This window comes from Gallinula chloropus (assembly GCF_964237585.1).
Source record: "Gallinula chloropus genome assembly, chromosome: 2".
In the NCBI taxonomy this organism is placed as follows: Eukaryota; Metazoa; Chordata; class Aves; order Gruiformes; family Rallidae; genus Gallinula; species Gallinula chloropus.
In genome coordinates this window covers 37,481,952-37,498,525 of record NC_140086.1, presented here as the reverse complement: position 1 = coordinate 37,498,525, position 16,574 = coordinate 37,481,952, and the positions used below count along the sequence as shown (strand labels likewise).

At 37.6% G+C, this 16,574-nt stretch overlaps 1 protein-coding gene across 1 annotated transcript in view; it reads left to right on the top strand.

Moving 5' to 3' along the window:
• The window catches only part of CSPP1 (centrosome and spindle pole associated protein 1), a gene marked incomplete at its 5' end in the record, with an annotated part of 59,378 nt that overhangs the window by 11,654 nt on the left and 31,150 nt on the right, over positions 1-16,574 (top strand). Inside the window, 8 exons of the mRNA XM_084260512.1 lie at positions 241-342; positions 4,012-4,457; positions 8,117-8,218; positions 8,873-8,937; positions 10,530-10,623; positions 11,552-11,609; positions 14,376-14,548; positions 15,418-15,539. Of these exons, the coding sequence (XP_084116638.1) occupies positions 241-342; positions 4,012-4,457; positions 8,117-8,218; positions 8,873-8,937; positions 10,530-10,623; positions 11,552-11,609; positions 14,376-14,548; positions 15,418-15,539 (1,162 nt within the window). The remainder of the gene's footprint in view (positions 1-240; positions 343-4,011; positions 4,458-8,116; positions 8,219-8,872; positions 8,938-10,529; positions 10,624-11,551; positions 11,610-14,375; positions 14,549-15,417; positions 15,540-16,574) is intronic.

Below are 16,574 nucleotides of genomic sequence, written 5' to 3'. Positions count from 1 at the left end.
TTTTTTTCTTTTTCATTGGAAAACACTGCAGTGGAGCAGAGTGTGATTCATCATATTGTAATATAATTCTCTTGTTTTAATTGAAAAGATGGTTGGAATGAGGTAGTGTAAGAGATCCCACAGGCACAGTGGGAGGGCAGGCACACAGCTCGCATGTGTTCATTTACTACTGCGCTTCTAGGAAGTTAAAAGCTTCTCAGAAATGCAAAATGATGATGCCCTTTTCAATGCCTGTTTTAGGAGAAACTACGGCTTGAAAGAAACAAGGAGTACAATCAGTATCTCAGGGATAAAGAAGAATGGAATGAAAGGCTAAGGAAATTAGGAAAGAAAAACACAGAGGTAATACAGTTTTGCTGAAGCTGATACAAAGAACAACATAAATGATCTTGTCAATTGTTTTACCATTGACGAAGACATATGAAGTAAGACAAGTAAAAAATGTTGTTCAGTTAGGCCACAGTTTTACTGATATTGTAGGAAGTCCTGGTTATGAATCCTAGAGTGCAGTTCTAGATTCCAACTTCAGTCATGTTTGTCTGGTAGAAGGATGCTTTCATTCTTCTGTAAGTCTGAAGTAAGTCCCTGGATTGTTCTTGGTGATAAAAATGGTGGCCAAAAAAGAAAGCTATTTCTTTGACAGAATGTGAGCTCCACACAGTGTTCCTAGCTTTTATGTGTAGCAGCCTTTTACTTGGTGTATGTTCAGTTCATGAGAAAGCCAAGGCAAGTGCAGGCAGCTGTTCAGTATATAGTACTGTGCATTTGTAAATTTAAAAAGAGAAAAAAGTCTTTGCTACCAAAGGTGAGCTAGATATGTTCATAACTGAACTCCATTTATAAGCTGAGGTCTTTGATTTGCATGGTGGTAGGCAGCTAAGCACCATGCAGCCGCTTGCTTCCTTGCTCCTTGCCCCTGGTGGGGTGGGGGAGAGATTCAGAAGGGTAAAATGAGAAAACTTGTGGGTTGAGTTAAAGACAGTTTTATAGGTAAAGCAAAAGCTGCTCACACAAGCAAAACAAGGAATTCATTCCCCACTTCTCATGGGCAGGCAGGTGTTCAGCCAGCCCCAGGAAAGCGGGATTCTATCATGTGTAATGGTTACTTGGGATGACAAACACCATTACTCCAAATGGTCCTCCTTCCTCTTTCTTTTTCCCCTATCTTTCTCTGCTGAGTATGACATCATATGGTATGAAATAGCCCTTGGGTCAGTTGGGGTCAGCTGTCCCACCTGTATCCCCTCCTAACTCCTTGTGCACCTCCAGACTACTCACTGGTGGGGTGGACTGAAGAGCAAAAAAGGCCTTGTCTCTGTGTAAGCACTATTCATCAGTAACGAAAAGAGCCCTGTGTTATCAATGCTGTCTTCATGACAAACCCAAAACTAGACCCATATTAGTTACTATAAAGAAATTTAACTTTATCCCAGCCAAAACCAATACAACAGTCAATGGGAGGTTTTTAGGTCTGATGGGCACTGTTGTGAAACCCTTTATTTTAGTCATCTGGAAACAATATATTGATCTGAGAGAGCCTACTGCTTGTTAATTGTAAAATCTTGGGTAAACTTTCTGTTTTCAATGATGTTGCTTTAATTTAGTGATGGTCTGCAATAATTTGCAATTCTTCTATAACAGAGGTTTGATTTAAGGTCTTCCACTTTACTAATACCTATAGTAAGTTCTATCTAGAAGAATGTTTCTTGTCTGTCTCTGGAAGGATTGTTTCCTTATGAGAAAGATCTTTTCCTGTAAGTGCATTGGAGTGTCATATAGCTGAAAACTATTTAAAACTGTGAAGACAGCTATAAGGCAGTATTTTGGCATCCTTTAGATGGTGGAATTCAGTATCTGGTTCTTACTGTCTTCTTCAAGGATTGGAGCACTAAACAGTGATCCCTAGGAAATACCTGGCAAAAATGCAGCTTGTTTGTGTAACTGAGTCTATAAATCTCTGAATATTTTACTACATGTTTGGGAATGAATGTTTCCTTAGCTGACTTACCTAATCAGGTCTATTTAGGGAGTAATTTTTTTTCCTTTCTGTTTCGTTTACCATCCCACTGGACATTTATGTTATATTGTTTTTTATTCTTGTGCAGAAACAATTCTGCCGTTGTGAAGGTGCAGGAGATCCTGGACAAACGCTCAGGGATCAATACCATCAGGTGAATGTCGTCTGTTCAAACCACTAGTCAGCTTATATAGACCCCTGCCATGTGCTGGCCTCCGGACAGCTCCACCCCCGCTGTGTGCACGCGTCCGGCCCCTATTGGTTGACAATCGCGCGCCCCAATGCACCCCGTGATTGGCTACAAGCCTTACAGCACCCGCGCAGTTGTTACAGTTCAAAGGCTGGATTGCTCACATGCCCATTGTCTGCTAAAAAGCCTCCAACATGAAAGAGGAAAAAAAAAACCCAACCTGGTGAGGATTTGTTGAGATTCTGCCAGCCCTGAGGGATATTTGATTTGGAGTGAGAGTCAAATGAATGGGTCTCATTAACATACGTGACCTCAGAACTTTGATCCAATGGTTTAGGTAATAGTTCAGTTTCAAGGAAACTCTGGAAGTCATGCAGTACCATCCCCTGCTCAGACCAGGGTTAACTTCACAGTAGATCAGGTTGGTCAGGCCTTATCCAGTTTTGAAAGGATTAATAATGCAGTTACTCTGGTCAACCTTTTTTGCTGCTTAAACCTCTTAATCTGAATTTTTAATTCCCCTGTATTCCATTGGAATTTCCTTTGATGCAACTTGTGACCGTTGGTTCTTTGAAAATCACGACTCTGGCATCTCTTTAACAACCCATGGAGTAAAGACTGCAATTACTAGTTCCTCCTACCCCCATACATACCCTCCTTAACCTTCTTTTTCCAGGCTGAACGAACAAACCCAGCTCTGTTTGCTTCTCCTTTATGAGCTCCAGCGTGTTAGCTATCTCAGTAGCCATCCTCTGCACTTTCTCCAGTTCGTCAGTATCCATGGAGAGGGGGTGAAACTGGGCCCACTACACCAGAAACTGAATACTGAATAAATACTAAACAGAGGAGAAGGATCATTTACTTTGACCTGCTGATGATGATGTTGCTAATGCTACCCAGGTTGTGATAGGCCATCATCACTGCAAGTGTACTGTGCTGACTCATGTTCAGCTAGATGCCCACCGCTGACCCAGGCCTCTTTCTGAAAAACCACTTCCTGGGTGGTCAGTGCCCAGTCTGGAGGGGTCATTCTGTCTTAGCTGCAAAATTGTGCATGTGTATTTGTTGATCTTCAGGAGCGTTTTGTCAGCATATTTCTCCTGTTTGTCAAGACCCTTCTGAGTGGCAGTTGCACTGTCTAGTATATTGATCCCTCTTCCCAGTTTGGTGCCATTTGATTATTAAATTTATTTTTCCATTACATTTTATACAGTATTAGTTACTGTTCTTTATTTCACATGTGAGAGTAGTGCACAGAAAGGCTACAGGACTTATCCAAAAGTATGTTGTTTGCTAGTACTTTGTATTGAATACTGGTCCAGCATATTACAGGGTTGTTGTTTATCCACTAAACTGCCCTTCCTCATAGCGATGTCTCCTGAGAAGCAACGAAATAGATTAAGAAATGGTCAAGTTAAGAGGTTGTGCTCATAGGTAAGAAGTATTACAGACTTGCTGGAGTCTGGGTAGAATAAAGGTATCTGGTCTCTTGATGAGATATAAAGTTCAAATTGTCTTTTGATTCTTTGCATCTCTGAATCTGAAGGTCAAATTGAAGTTTGTAACAGGCCTGTACAGGATTGACAAGATATTGATAGATAAGAGAAAAAGTGTGGATTTTTTCCCCTCAAGGAAAAAAAAAATACACCTCTAGCTTTTGAGTCCTCTTTGAAGTATTTCTCTTGCTCGCTTCCTACCTTCAGTACCTGTTTAGGGATTGTTTGAAGAAATACAAATGCAAGTTTTTGCTCAATGGGGTTTGTTTATATTCAGATCTCCTAATATTTTGTTTTCCTTTGAACAGAATGAGATGGAGAAGAATAAAAAGCCGATTGCTGCTACTGGGCTCCAGCCAGAACGACATACAGAAGTACAGCCCTGTAACACAGGTGCAGAACATTCCAAGAAGGATGTCTTTACTTCTACAGAAGGTTATGAAGAGCTGCTAAATAAGAGATGGCTGGAGGAAGGAAGGCATCATAGGATAGATGATGAGGTTGAATTAAGAAGTCGACTATTAAATAGACGACTTGATGAAGATTTGGATGTTCCAATTCGAAGACATCATGGATTTGCAAGCCAATCTGGAAATCCTATTTGGAGGCATCACAGACTTGATGAGGATCGTGATTTTGGTAGAAGATACTATAGAATGGACTGTGATCCTGAGATAAGTGAAAAAACGGACCCTAGATTTAGATGTGAAAGTACTTATGACAGGAAATCTCCACGGGTGTTTTATGCTGAAAGGTATTCTTAATTCTGCTTTCTTTGATATTTCTGTAGTGCTTTTTGACAGCTCTCACTGAAAATCAGACAAGATTCACATGTGAAACTGGGATTTTTGTACTTACTTTAAAAAGAGACTTTGCAGTAGTTTTTAGAAAAAAATATATTTTAAAGTTGGACCAATAGCTAAGACCGGTCATCATACATTAAGGAATGTTTTATATCTTATGGCAAACCAAGGATACTGGAGAAATTATCCCATAAAAAGCAGCAGACAATTCATTTTTATGAAGAGCAGTTTGCCAGTTTGCTAAACATCTTAGCATTTGAGAGCAAATACCTGTGCTGGGAAACCAAGATGATATGTATTTTCTTAGCCTGTAACAGTTACAGCAAGTCCACTTTCAATTCAGATTTCAGAATTGGTTTATCAGTTTTTGGTATGTGCTGCTACATGTTAGAAATGTAAAACTATATTAAAAAAAAAAATCCTTATGTCTTGTAAAATGACCGACTTTAAACATATGCACAGTTGAACCAAGTCCTGATGGTGTTAATAGGTGCTAATCTCAGCAACAGCTACACACTTTGAATAAGCATTTAAGAAAACTCAAACCAAACAGAAGAGGGGGTGTTTTTTTCAGGAAGAAAACTGATACTAGGTACCATTCATTATTGAATAGTCTTTACTGTGTTAACTGATAAGTCAGTTTGGTAACTTTGACATAAATCATTAATTTTTTTCTCCTAGCTCACTTTTAAGTGTTGGGAGGGGTGGGGAAAGAGGCATAACTCCCAGTCATTCAGAGTTTGGCAATCTGCCTACCTCCAGTTATAAGAATCAGTTGCTTTTGAAAACAGACGGGTTGTGGTGTGAAGTAGTACCAAACTAAATACAGCTAAATTACAATGAGATAAAGCAGTAAAGTTTCTTGTAAATACATTTTAAAAAGGTGCTTGAAGAATGTTTATTTGTTCTCTATACAGATCTTGGGAACATGAGTCTTGTAGATGCCTCTTTGGTTTGGTTGGTTTTTTTTTGTTGTTGTTGTTGTTGTTGTTGTTGTTGTTGTTGTTGTTGTTGTTGCCAGAATTTTAATGCAGCTGCTTCAGTGGAGGCTCTTTCCCATATTGGGCAAAATAATCACTTTTTCCCCCTTAGAATTAACACTTCTAGAAAAAACAGAGGGCAAATTGTGCTACTCCTTATAGTGTTATATATTGCAATCATGTTTCATTGTTAATTGTTTGTGGACTGGTTATATGATCTTCTGAGTCACTGTTCACAGGGATAATTTTCTGAATAGTACTGCAAATTAATAACTGGGAAAAACAAACCCTGAAATGCTTTTCTACTCCCAAAGCGTTTTCTGAATTGAAAGAGGTCATGATTCTTTTCCAGTTTCAAATGCCAGTAGAGTGAAAATAACTTCTCTACAAAAATAGCTTTTGATACCCTCTCAGTCCTTAACAAAAATATAATAATCATAAAGGAATTAAGTAACTATGTATGAAATGAAATGTCTGGAAGTATTTGGAAGATGCAGACTGAATAAATGGGACAAAGGACACATACAAAATTACACATGTAAAATATCAACAAGGATGGTGTTTGATGCTATACACTGTCATATTGAATAGAAGTGTACTTGCCCTTCTTGTTCCAGAAGACACTCCTGGTGCTTATGTAAATGTCTGTAACCAATGTATCACTTGGCAATTCATTGCTTAGTTGGGGAGGCTTCTGATACAGTTTTAGTTCCAGTTTTCTTTTAGGAGGACGTACAGAAGAGAGCTTTATCTTTGTTATTGGCAAACTTGGTGCATCTTCTTAAAAGAAGCTGCTGGGCCGTCACCTGAATTGCCTAAACTTAAATTTGTGTGTAAAATTAAGGTTTAGGGGGTTTTGTATGTATTTTCTACATTGCTGAGTTTTTAGTTCTAATTATTTCTTTATTATACATCCTTTGTAGTCTACTACTTTTTTTCCTTTACAAGGAGCTCCACTTACCTTTTATAAACTGTATTAATTCTTTCTTCAAGAAGGAGAAACACATCTATTAGATAATGACAGGTAGGCTTCAGAAAAGTTGGGTTTTTTGGTTTCTTCTTCATTTCAGGCAAAGTCAACTTTTCCAGAATACATTTGATTCGTGACAGAATCTTAAGTTCATAAGGAGGAATATTTTTATTTGCTGTACTGAATTTTTAAATGTTTTTTTAGTGGGCTTTGTTAGTTTGCAGAGGCAGGTGTTTGTAAAAACAGGACTTCTCAGAAAGCTTTCAGTTTTGACCCAGGGACAAGGACTGTGGCATGTCTCAGCAAATAGAAAAGGTGACAGGCAAGTGAGAGGAAGTGCAAAATGTTTGGGTTTGTATCAGTGGAATGCTTTAGTCATCCCCAGCAGCCAGGTCTATCCTATAAACAGGATACAACAGCTTCTTGATTGAATTGGGCCGACATGTCTGGGCCTGCCATGCTAAGCTTGATGCTTTTTACAAAAAAGGTTGCCTCTTGAATCCCCAAGTGTTTTTTCTTTGCTTCCTCACTGCTTCCTTTCATCATGCTATGGACTAGGCTTGCCATTTCTTGGCTGTGTTTCAGTCTTAGGTGACCAGCCTTGTAAGGAGCAGATTGATCCTTATCAAAAAGCTGATCGTGAAAGATGATCATGTTATATCAAGAGGATAGATGTTGTTCTTTCATGCTGTTCTTGTAGGTTGTTAAGATGCCAAGTCAATGTTTAACAATCTGCTTGCATCCTTTTGCCTTTTGATTATTGGCTTTTATTTTGATTGCAGAGATGGGCGGAGCTGTGGGTGTTTTTACATAAAAGAATAAGATGGGTTTTTTAATATTTACCTATGTTTTGGGTTTTTTTTTTGTTTGTTTGTTTCCTTAGTAGGGTATCTGTTGCTCTGTCCAGCTCTGGAAAATATATACATTTGTTAGCATCTATTGGGTGCTTTATTTTTAATCTAATAACTATTCTTCCCTTATTTTATCCAGATAACTTGAAGTCCTCATAAAAGAATAGTTCATTTGCAAAGCAAGAAGGGCCTGTAAATTCAGCTACCCCAGGTCTTTTCAGGACAAACTCCCCTGTGTCCATACAATTTTTGGCATTTTTGGATTTATTTGAAATTTCAGTTATATTACTTCATATGTAGATTATTCAAATTTTAGCTCCTGAATTTTCATATTCACGTTTCCTGTCTTCTGTCTTGATCAAAAGTCACCTCTCTCTTTTAAAGCATATCAAGTGCCCAGAGAAGGGTAGGTTGTCATTAAAGAAACTTTTCATACATGAATTAACTGTTTCACCAGACTCACCCAGTAGCTATGTGCTGAAACCTGTTGTAGACTTTGGCTCCTCAGGATTAAGAGCAGCAAGGTCTGTTTCACCTAAGGCTGTCTGAGTGCTCTTCAGCTCTTCAAACTCTTAACCAGGCTCACTAGATAAAGGTTGCATGAACGCTGGCTTGGGGGTTCACACTAGAGACAGATTGCTGCACTGACAGTGCCAGCAAAGTGAATTGTTTTGTGATATTTTCAGAAATGGTTCTGCCATCCAGTGTGCAATCAGGCTAAGGATCCATGTGCACAAAACTGCTGGACTTTCTATTTCAGGTTGGATGTTTTTAGGCAAGTGTGGCTGAATGTCTTCTCTTTCTTTAAGGCCGTATCTGGACAGAAGAGTAAAAGATCTACCTGCACATTATGAAGACAACTTAAAGGAGAGAGCACCTGTGCAGCAGAACTCAAGAACTGGAAATTCTAGGTGTGATATCCAGTGTGTATTTCTGATAATTGCACTACAAAACCATGGTGAAAGGACAATGTTTGTTTAAATTCCCTGATACGTTGTCTGAAATAACTGATAGTTTTCCCTGCAGCAAAGATATAGCAGAACAAGAAAAACATGTTTCCTTTGAGAACAGCTATTGAAGCTTACATGCCAGTTTTCTCTTTGAAGCGTTAGATCACCTGCTCACTGAAGACTTTTAACTCAGTGATCAGAATAACACAGAGTCCTTTTCTCATACTAGTTTTGAAAGTCCTTTTTTTCCTCTTACCTTGGTTTTGCAAGTCCCAGAAGCCATCCAAGTGGATGAGGCAGAAGCAGAACTCTTGTAAAACCCTTGTAAAAACATAAACTCTTGACTGGCACCGCTCAGTCTGTCAACAATGTTGAAGTGCTCCACTGAGTCAGGGTTTCTGATGGCCTCAGAAGCCACAGGCAAATGGGAACTGTGAGAAACGACATTTTTTGGTCAGGTTTCTTCTTTTGCTTGTGATGCTTATTTTCATTTTAGGAAAGCCATTTGTCATGAATGTATCATGTAGTGATGGAAGTGCATCTGTCATGTTTCATACAGACTGCAAGTAAATTCTTGAGTTTGATCTTTCTGTTTTCTTTTCTTGTTTTTGCCAGAAATGCAGCTAATGAACAGACCAAGTCTGCAGCTGAAGTGCTGTATGCAACAGGCCTTGTTGGTGGTATGTCTGAAAACCTAACTAATGACACTGAGTTAGCCCTTTCGTTGCATACTTTATTTTTCTTTGGGAATAATTAAAAATGAGAAAAAATAGCTTTTTCTTTGTGCCAGTTGTCCCCAAGACTGGTAAATAAATATTATTTCCATAAAGGAGGGAAAAAAAAAACCAAACCTGTTCCTTTTCCCTGTTAATGTTAGAGTGCTTTGTAATTAATTTTGAAGAGCCCAAGTTAGTTCTTAGATACCATTAGCAGTTCCAGGCCCAATTATATTCTTAAGGTTTTTGGGTTTTTTCTTATGAAGTCTAGGAGAAATATTAACCTCTGCATTTCTAAAGGCACAACTTGGTATTGAATTTTAATTGTAGAAATATGGGAAATGGTACTCTTAACAGCTTTGTGCAAAAGCAAATGCTTCTGAGCATTATTATTGAGTGTAGCAGAAAGAAATTCATTAATGGCTGTGAGAATAATTTCTATTTGAATTTTCCATTTGAAATTACCTGATCTTCAGTGCTGTATGTGGCAGGTCAGTTTTTTGGGAATGTTTAAAGGCAGCATTAAACCTGTGATGCTATAATGTCAGTATCTCCAATCTGTTCAGTCATCTCATTTGTAGTAACTTGAGTGTGCAAAATTGTGAAGTTGTGTTTCTAGGGGTTCTGGTTAGGAGAAGAATATTGTTAAGTATCTTGTATAAATATTAGGTAAATTAAAACTCCAAGTTTTTGGAAATGAGGAGTGATTTTTGGACTCCCCAAAAATCACAAACCATGAGCGTGTCTTGCATGTTTTGGTGACTCTACAGTCCTAGCACAGTAATTGGATAAAAAAATATTGGTTGGTCATGCATCATGGTTTTGGTTTTGATTTCTTTGCCATTTCCTTCACTTTACTATTCACGTGTACTTGACTGGAGAACCACAGTGACTTTGTGTACAGAAATTACAGGAGTCTTTGCGTCTTACAAATGATATAGAAAGTAGTAATTTTTTTTGTTTTGTTTGCTTATTATGGGGGAACTACCACAAGTTGGAAGATTTCTTGGGTTCCTTAAAATCCATGTAATGTATTTTCACTGTTTCCTTTTATATATATGTGTCTGCCAATAGTTCGCTAATTCTTAGTAGTCATGGAAACCACCCTGAAAGTGGAGCAGTTTGCTTTCCTACTTGGGAGTTTGACTCTTAGTTTTAACTTTGGCTTTTATCCAGAGCAGTACCTCATTAATTTTGGAGTGCCATAGGGTATCTTCCATAATTGAACATTAAGGAAAAAAAAAACAACCCTTAACTTTATTTAGTTGCTGATATATCACGTGGCTTTGAAATTTGTAGCTTCCTGATTATACAGGCAAACTAGGAAAGTTATAATGAAAATTTTAGTAGTTTTGATCACCATACTCCAAACAAACAGCATATTAAAACTAGATAATTTGTCCTAGTTGGTAAAGATGTAATATTCTTCTGCACGTTCCCAGATTGTAATCTATGCTGTGTATTATCTTTTAAGTTGACTGAAATGGGATGCTTTTGTCCCGTAAGTTTTGTGTATTTGAGGAGCATTTACACAGGTGTGTGGTCATTTCCATTAGGTGGTCAGGACCCAGAACTTCTCCAGAGGAAAAAAGAGAAGTACAGGCAGGAACTGATGGAGCAGATGGCTGAGCAGCGGCGAAATAAGAGACGGTAATGCCAAATTCCTGTATTTTTAAAACATAGTGGCTGAAAGGAAATCTGTGTATTCAATATGGTAAGAATAATTTTCATAAGTAAAGAAATCTAGCTAGCTAGGTAATATTGCATCTAATTAAACTTCTTGGCATTAGAGCTTTATTTTTGTAATAAACAAATTCACTGGCTTTCAGTGAAACAAAGGAAACAAACAGGGTTTTTTTCATTTAAAAAATGATTTTTTTAAACCATTATTTTTTGCTGGTAGATGAGTGTTTAATTACTTTGCAAATCTGAAAATGAGTTTTGTTTTGCCCTCCAATTTAGGAAAGTAACCTTTCACTTTCAAAGCACTTGACCATCTGGCTTATGCAGAATAATAAAATACAAATTTCTGGCTTGTCTTACCAGTAGCTGAATGATAGTATTGACACCTAAAAGCACACAGTGATACTGGTGAAGGGATAAGGAACTAAAAATAAGTTACAATTAATGGTTTCACTGTGATGAAAAATTGTACATACTGAACAAGCCTGAGCCCTGAAATTACACTGTAGTACTTACTGCTGTACTTCTGAAACATTCATTTCAATATGCTTATTATAAATTTCCTGCTGTAGTGTGAATAAAGATGAATTTTTAACAAATATCCCGAAAGGTTGTAGTAAAAAGCAGTGTTCATGTTTGTGTTTTATGCTAGTTGGATTTTTATTAGGTGGAAAAGATGATAGCCATGTACTTCTTGAGAGTTCTGTTTATTTACAAATAATATACAGTATCCTTCCCTGGCTCCAGAAGAAATCAAGTGGAGTCATGGCTTCTGTTACCCTGTATTTTCAGAGTTAGTTAGGTACAGAGTTGTGAAGTCTGTGCTTTGAAAGAGGAAACATAGTCGTCTTGTTTTCTCGTTTGATACTTTTTCTCTTTTTTAAAACAAAAACAGTGAAAAGGAACTTGAGCTCTTAGTTGCTGCTTCTGGAGCTCAGGACCCAGAAAAGCAGGTAAGGAACTTGGATTTTCTTTCACCTGTATAGGCTTTTTAAAATTACACATACACTGTGGTTGCTCAGGCATAAAACTCTGTAAGGCTTTTAATAAATCATGAGTGGTGTGCTTTTTTCTAATATGGCATCAGCATAAAATAAAACGGAAGTCAAAGATAAGGCTGTAACTCATTACACGTAGTTTCAGCTCCAAGGGGAAAATATTTGCATGGAATGTTATCTTTTGCTGTAGCCAAGTGGATATTTTGTAGAAGCAGTGGCTATTGTGGAAAAAATACCTAACTGTCAGTTGTAGCCCATACTTGCACACATTAATAACCTTTCATGGGGGATGTAAAGTATGTTTCAGAAAGTTTTTTTGCTTTTTCAATCAAAAAAGAAAAATCTAGTTGTTTTGCAGCCGAGTTGATCTCATTGTAGCAATTTTTGGTTTCAAAAAAAGAGCAAGATGTTTAATATCGTGCTGCTTGTAACACTTCATCCAGTTACTACTATCTCCACTTCCTTAGTAAGGTCATTATTGTACTAAGAATTTTCATTAGCATATACAGAGGGGTAGCTTGTCACCACTAGTAACATTAGTAGGAGACTGATTTTCACAGAACTAGGATTCATTTGCATGTGCGTTTGCTAAGTGCCCAAAGTCATTGCATCTTGTGTGCAGTAGAGATCGTTTGTTGGAAAGGCAGGATGGGTAACTTTCTCAAGCATGAATGAACCAGTTGTTAATTTATCTGGTTACCAGTTTAAATTGTTGATAGTGTTGTTTTTTGGAGAGGCTACAACCACAGAAAGAACCTTATGCCATTTCTGGAGAGTTCAGAGGAGAAAGGACCTCTTATTTTCTAGAAAATGAAGATGAATAAATAGCTGAAAGATGCTATTAGCATGTGAAGCAGGAGGCTGAGAATGCATGTAGACAAGCAATGAAGCTGAATCAAAATTCTTACTCCTAAATGGGGATAGGGAACACTGACAAGTGCTGTGACTCCATGTTCTTGCCCTCTCCGCTTAAAGTATCTGTGATGCTTGTTTGATCCCTTTTGTGAACTGATTCAGCTTGGTTAGCTGGCAAAAATCTGAATCTCTTTTGCTGGTTTAGTTGTCTTAGAGAAGTCAGTTGGCTGATGGGGAGTTCTGACAATGGGGAAAGGGAGAGGAGCATACAGCTGGGAGCCAGGTGGGAAACAAGGAAAAACTGAGCTCTTTTGGCACAGCAGGCTGTAAGGCCAGTGTAAACAGTGTTGTCTAATCCAAGCTGACTAGGCAGAAGCATGCTGTGCTCTATACCGTATGCATCTCAGTCAGGGACTGAAAAGTGCCTGTTATAGGAACAAAATTATATCCAGAGCAAGTCCAGGGCATGTATAATGTTTTAAAACCATTAATTTAGCTGAAAGCCTTCAATTAAGTAGAATTGCTACATTCATTAAGCATCAGTCACTGTTAGCTTTAAATTGCCTCTCAGGGAGAGATTCTAATTAGGTGGATTTCTTGATTAATTACAGGTTGGTTAAATAGCAATGCCTGCTTAAGAATCTATAAATGTAGACTGTGTATACTGCTTGTTTAAAAGAAAACAATTCCCAAGATGAACTAAAGTGCCACAGTCACATCTGAAATTAGCTACAGAGCTGAAATCTGGAGGGCTTTGGGAGCAGTTCACATTAAACTTGTTAGTGAGAGAGGCTCTTTTAGATTTTCTCCTGCTCAAGACACTGGATTTGAAAAGACAAATAATAATTTTGAAAAAAGGCTATAGACCACTTTATAATTTTCAATTGCTGTAGCTATTTAATTTCACATTCCCAGCTAGAAATGTTGTGTTATAAACATTCATGTCTAGTAGATTTTGAGAGATTTAATCTTAATGCTGTAGTTGGTGATTGGTGAGTACTAACTGCCTTGTATATACTGTCTTGCAGCTAAGTGATGAGGAGGTAAACATTTAATATTTTGCTGAAATACTTCTGTATTGAAGGGTATATGGTTTGATGTTAGATATTTAGTATTTAGCTGGTTGCTGGTATTACTTTGTCTGAATGCATGTTCACTGAAGCAGTAAATTCAAATCTGTTTTACTTATACAATGTATGAATTTTTTCTGGTCTTCTATTATACTGACTCATTTAAACAGATGTTAAAATATGTATGCATAGCTGCTGGTGTAAGGGCTTTCTGGGTGTTATGGGGTAGTTCAGAAACTGACTTGCATGCCTTTGCATTAACTGCATGTTGCCTTTCACTTTTTGATTCTGAGGCTGCCAGTTATCAATAAACATTTGATATTTTTATTTTAAAAAAAGAACCCCCACCCAAAAATTTTGTGCTTGTGTTTGAAAAAAATCAATTCAGTCAAAGAAACTTTATAAATTGATGAGAATGGCAGAGAAATGTTTATTGGAAAAAGTCTCAGAACGTATTTGGTTTTGGTTTTTAGTGATTATGAGCTAGTTTAATCTGGGGGCCAGGGGAAGGAATTTCAGAAACTTTTCTCGTGCATAATGTGACAATACTGTCCATGTAGGAACCTGACAGCTGTAGATAACATGTACTACATGTTCAGTACCCATGGAAATATGTCTTCTGGACAATATTAGATTCCCATGGGAGTAAAAATGCAATTACTAGAAATTCAAACAGCTACTTGGCACCCAGTGAAGCGGCAGACTAAATGGAGGTTAAGAATATTTCCTAGTACTAACAAGGTAACCGTTCTACAATTTTTTCATCTCTTTTTCTACTTTTTTTTTTCTCCTTTAGCCAAATAGATTGAAGCAGTTTGGCTTGACAGCACGAGCTTCTGGAGAAAAAACACCTCCCGAAAGGCCTAGGGTGGCTTTCCAAACTCCAGTGCCCTTATCTTCAGCCTCCACAGTGAATGAGGAATTTCACAGGGGGATAGCCAGCACTCTTGGTGAAATAGCAGCTCCCAGGTGCTTCACCATCATGTTGATTTTGCATATTAAATAAGATTGTTAGTAACCATGTTATTAGTGCTAAGGTAGAGCTTAGTGGTGCTGTTGATCCTTCTCCAAGGAAATAATGAAGGTAGAAATAATATTTTGTCAATTAACAGAAAACTGAACTGCTTTGCACTGAAATACACTTTTAATGTCTATTTTTTCACAGTTTCTTTTGAAAGATCTGGGGAGACTGGATTGTCTGGCAGCTATCTTTGACTGTATCTTTGTGAAGAATAAGGCTTATGCTGTAGAAATGATGTCCATACCACGTTATGAGGATGCTTGGGCACATGCCCAACAGTGTCCATGTTGTTAAAAGGCTGGTATAGCATGAGCTTGGCCTGTGTCAGTTAAGTGTTCTCCCAGGTCTAAGCTCAGGAATACAGTTTAGGCAAGGACAGCTTCCATTAGATGTGACTGAGATTAAGTTGTTGAGGGAGAGAGAAGGAGCTTCAGGCATGTGGCTGAAGCTGTGCTGTGCCACTTGCTGTTTGACCAGGGACTAATGTCTGGCATGTTTTATTTGCTGTTACTGATGTAACCAATAAGTATCATTAACTGAACCAGTTACAGAAGTTGTGCTTGGTTTATGTTTTTCAGATCTCTGCAAAAGGGCAGCTTCATGTACTACTCCCTAAGGGAAAGTTAATTCCCTGCTGAGGCTTATTGTAGCTTGTTTCTGCAAGGCACTAATGAGCAGTCTTGGGCTGAGCTATATCTAGAATTTTCCCATAGTGAATTCTCCCTCTTCTTTTGAATTTTTTTTTTCCTTTCTCCTGTTGATGTTATCTTTTCCACTGTACAACAAAAGAAGGAGATGTGTTCCTTTTTTCTTTAAGGCTTCCACCAATCCCACCACCGCCGCTGCCTCCCGTGTTGACAGAGAACTATAAAACGCCTTATGATGACGCATACTCCTTTTACGGCGTTAGGAATCCTTTGGATCCCAATCTTGCCTATTGTAAGTTGATGATTTTAGGTGGATTGGTCATTAGAGCAGTTCAGATGACTCCTCTCAATGTAGTTAAATGATGAACAATGTGGAAGTATTAACAACAATTCCAACCCATTTCATAGATGTTTATAGGCTTTTTTCAGTACTGGATTGAACAAAGTTGTTTTTTCCAGCTGCAAATGGGGCTGGGATTCATCACTAGAACAAGCTCTTATCTCATTTACTTGGCCATTACTCCTCCCAGATATTTTTCTTCATAGTTTTTATAATCAAAATATTGTTTTCTAAATTTGCTTAGATCATGGTTGATTGCATATTTAGTTATGGTTATAATTTCAGATGTATTTATTAGGTATTGTTATAATTTCTGATTTATTTTAAAATATTTTTAAAGGAACTTTATGAAGTACTAGAATTTTATTTCAAGAATGTTCTTGAATCTACCCTTTGACTGCTTCATGATGATTTCATGAGTGAAACAACTGTGATGTGTAGGGAGGGGCTGGATTATGTGGTGTCTGTTATTTTTCTTTTAGAGGAAAAAACAGAAATACTTGAAGTTGTTGTGCTACCTTCATAGAAGGTTAAAGGAGAAAAAAACCTTTGCAGTAATAACCCTTTTACTGGTTGATTTGAATGAGATTTGTATCCACCGAACTTCAGGCATGCTAGACAGCATTTAAGAGCAAAAATCTTTAGATTTTATTTTCTCTAGTGTAAATTTCTCCCTATCTTGCTTTGAGATTTTTTTTTTTAATTGCAGGCACCTTGTGTACCTTTACTTTCTAATCTTATTTTCAGATGTTTTTGCCTTTGTGGGGGCTGTTGTTTGGGTTTTTTTGGTGTGCTTTAACTTAGTGTTTCATTGTTTGTTTGTTTTACCCTTGTATCAATATGGCTAAAATGACATATGGTTTAGAGTATTAAAGATGCTAACATTTAAAATTCACGTGTGAGAGTTAGGTTGCCTTGGAGCTTCTTGTCACAAACTGGAATATTGGTAGTGCTTAAAACCTGAGAGTGTGAAGTTGAGAGATGCGT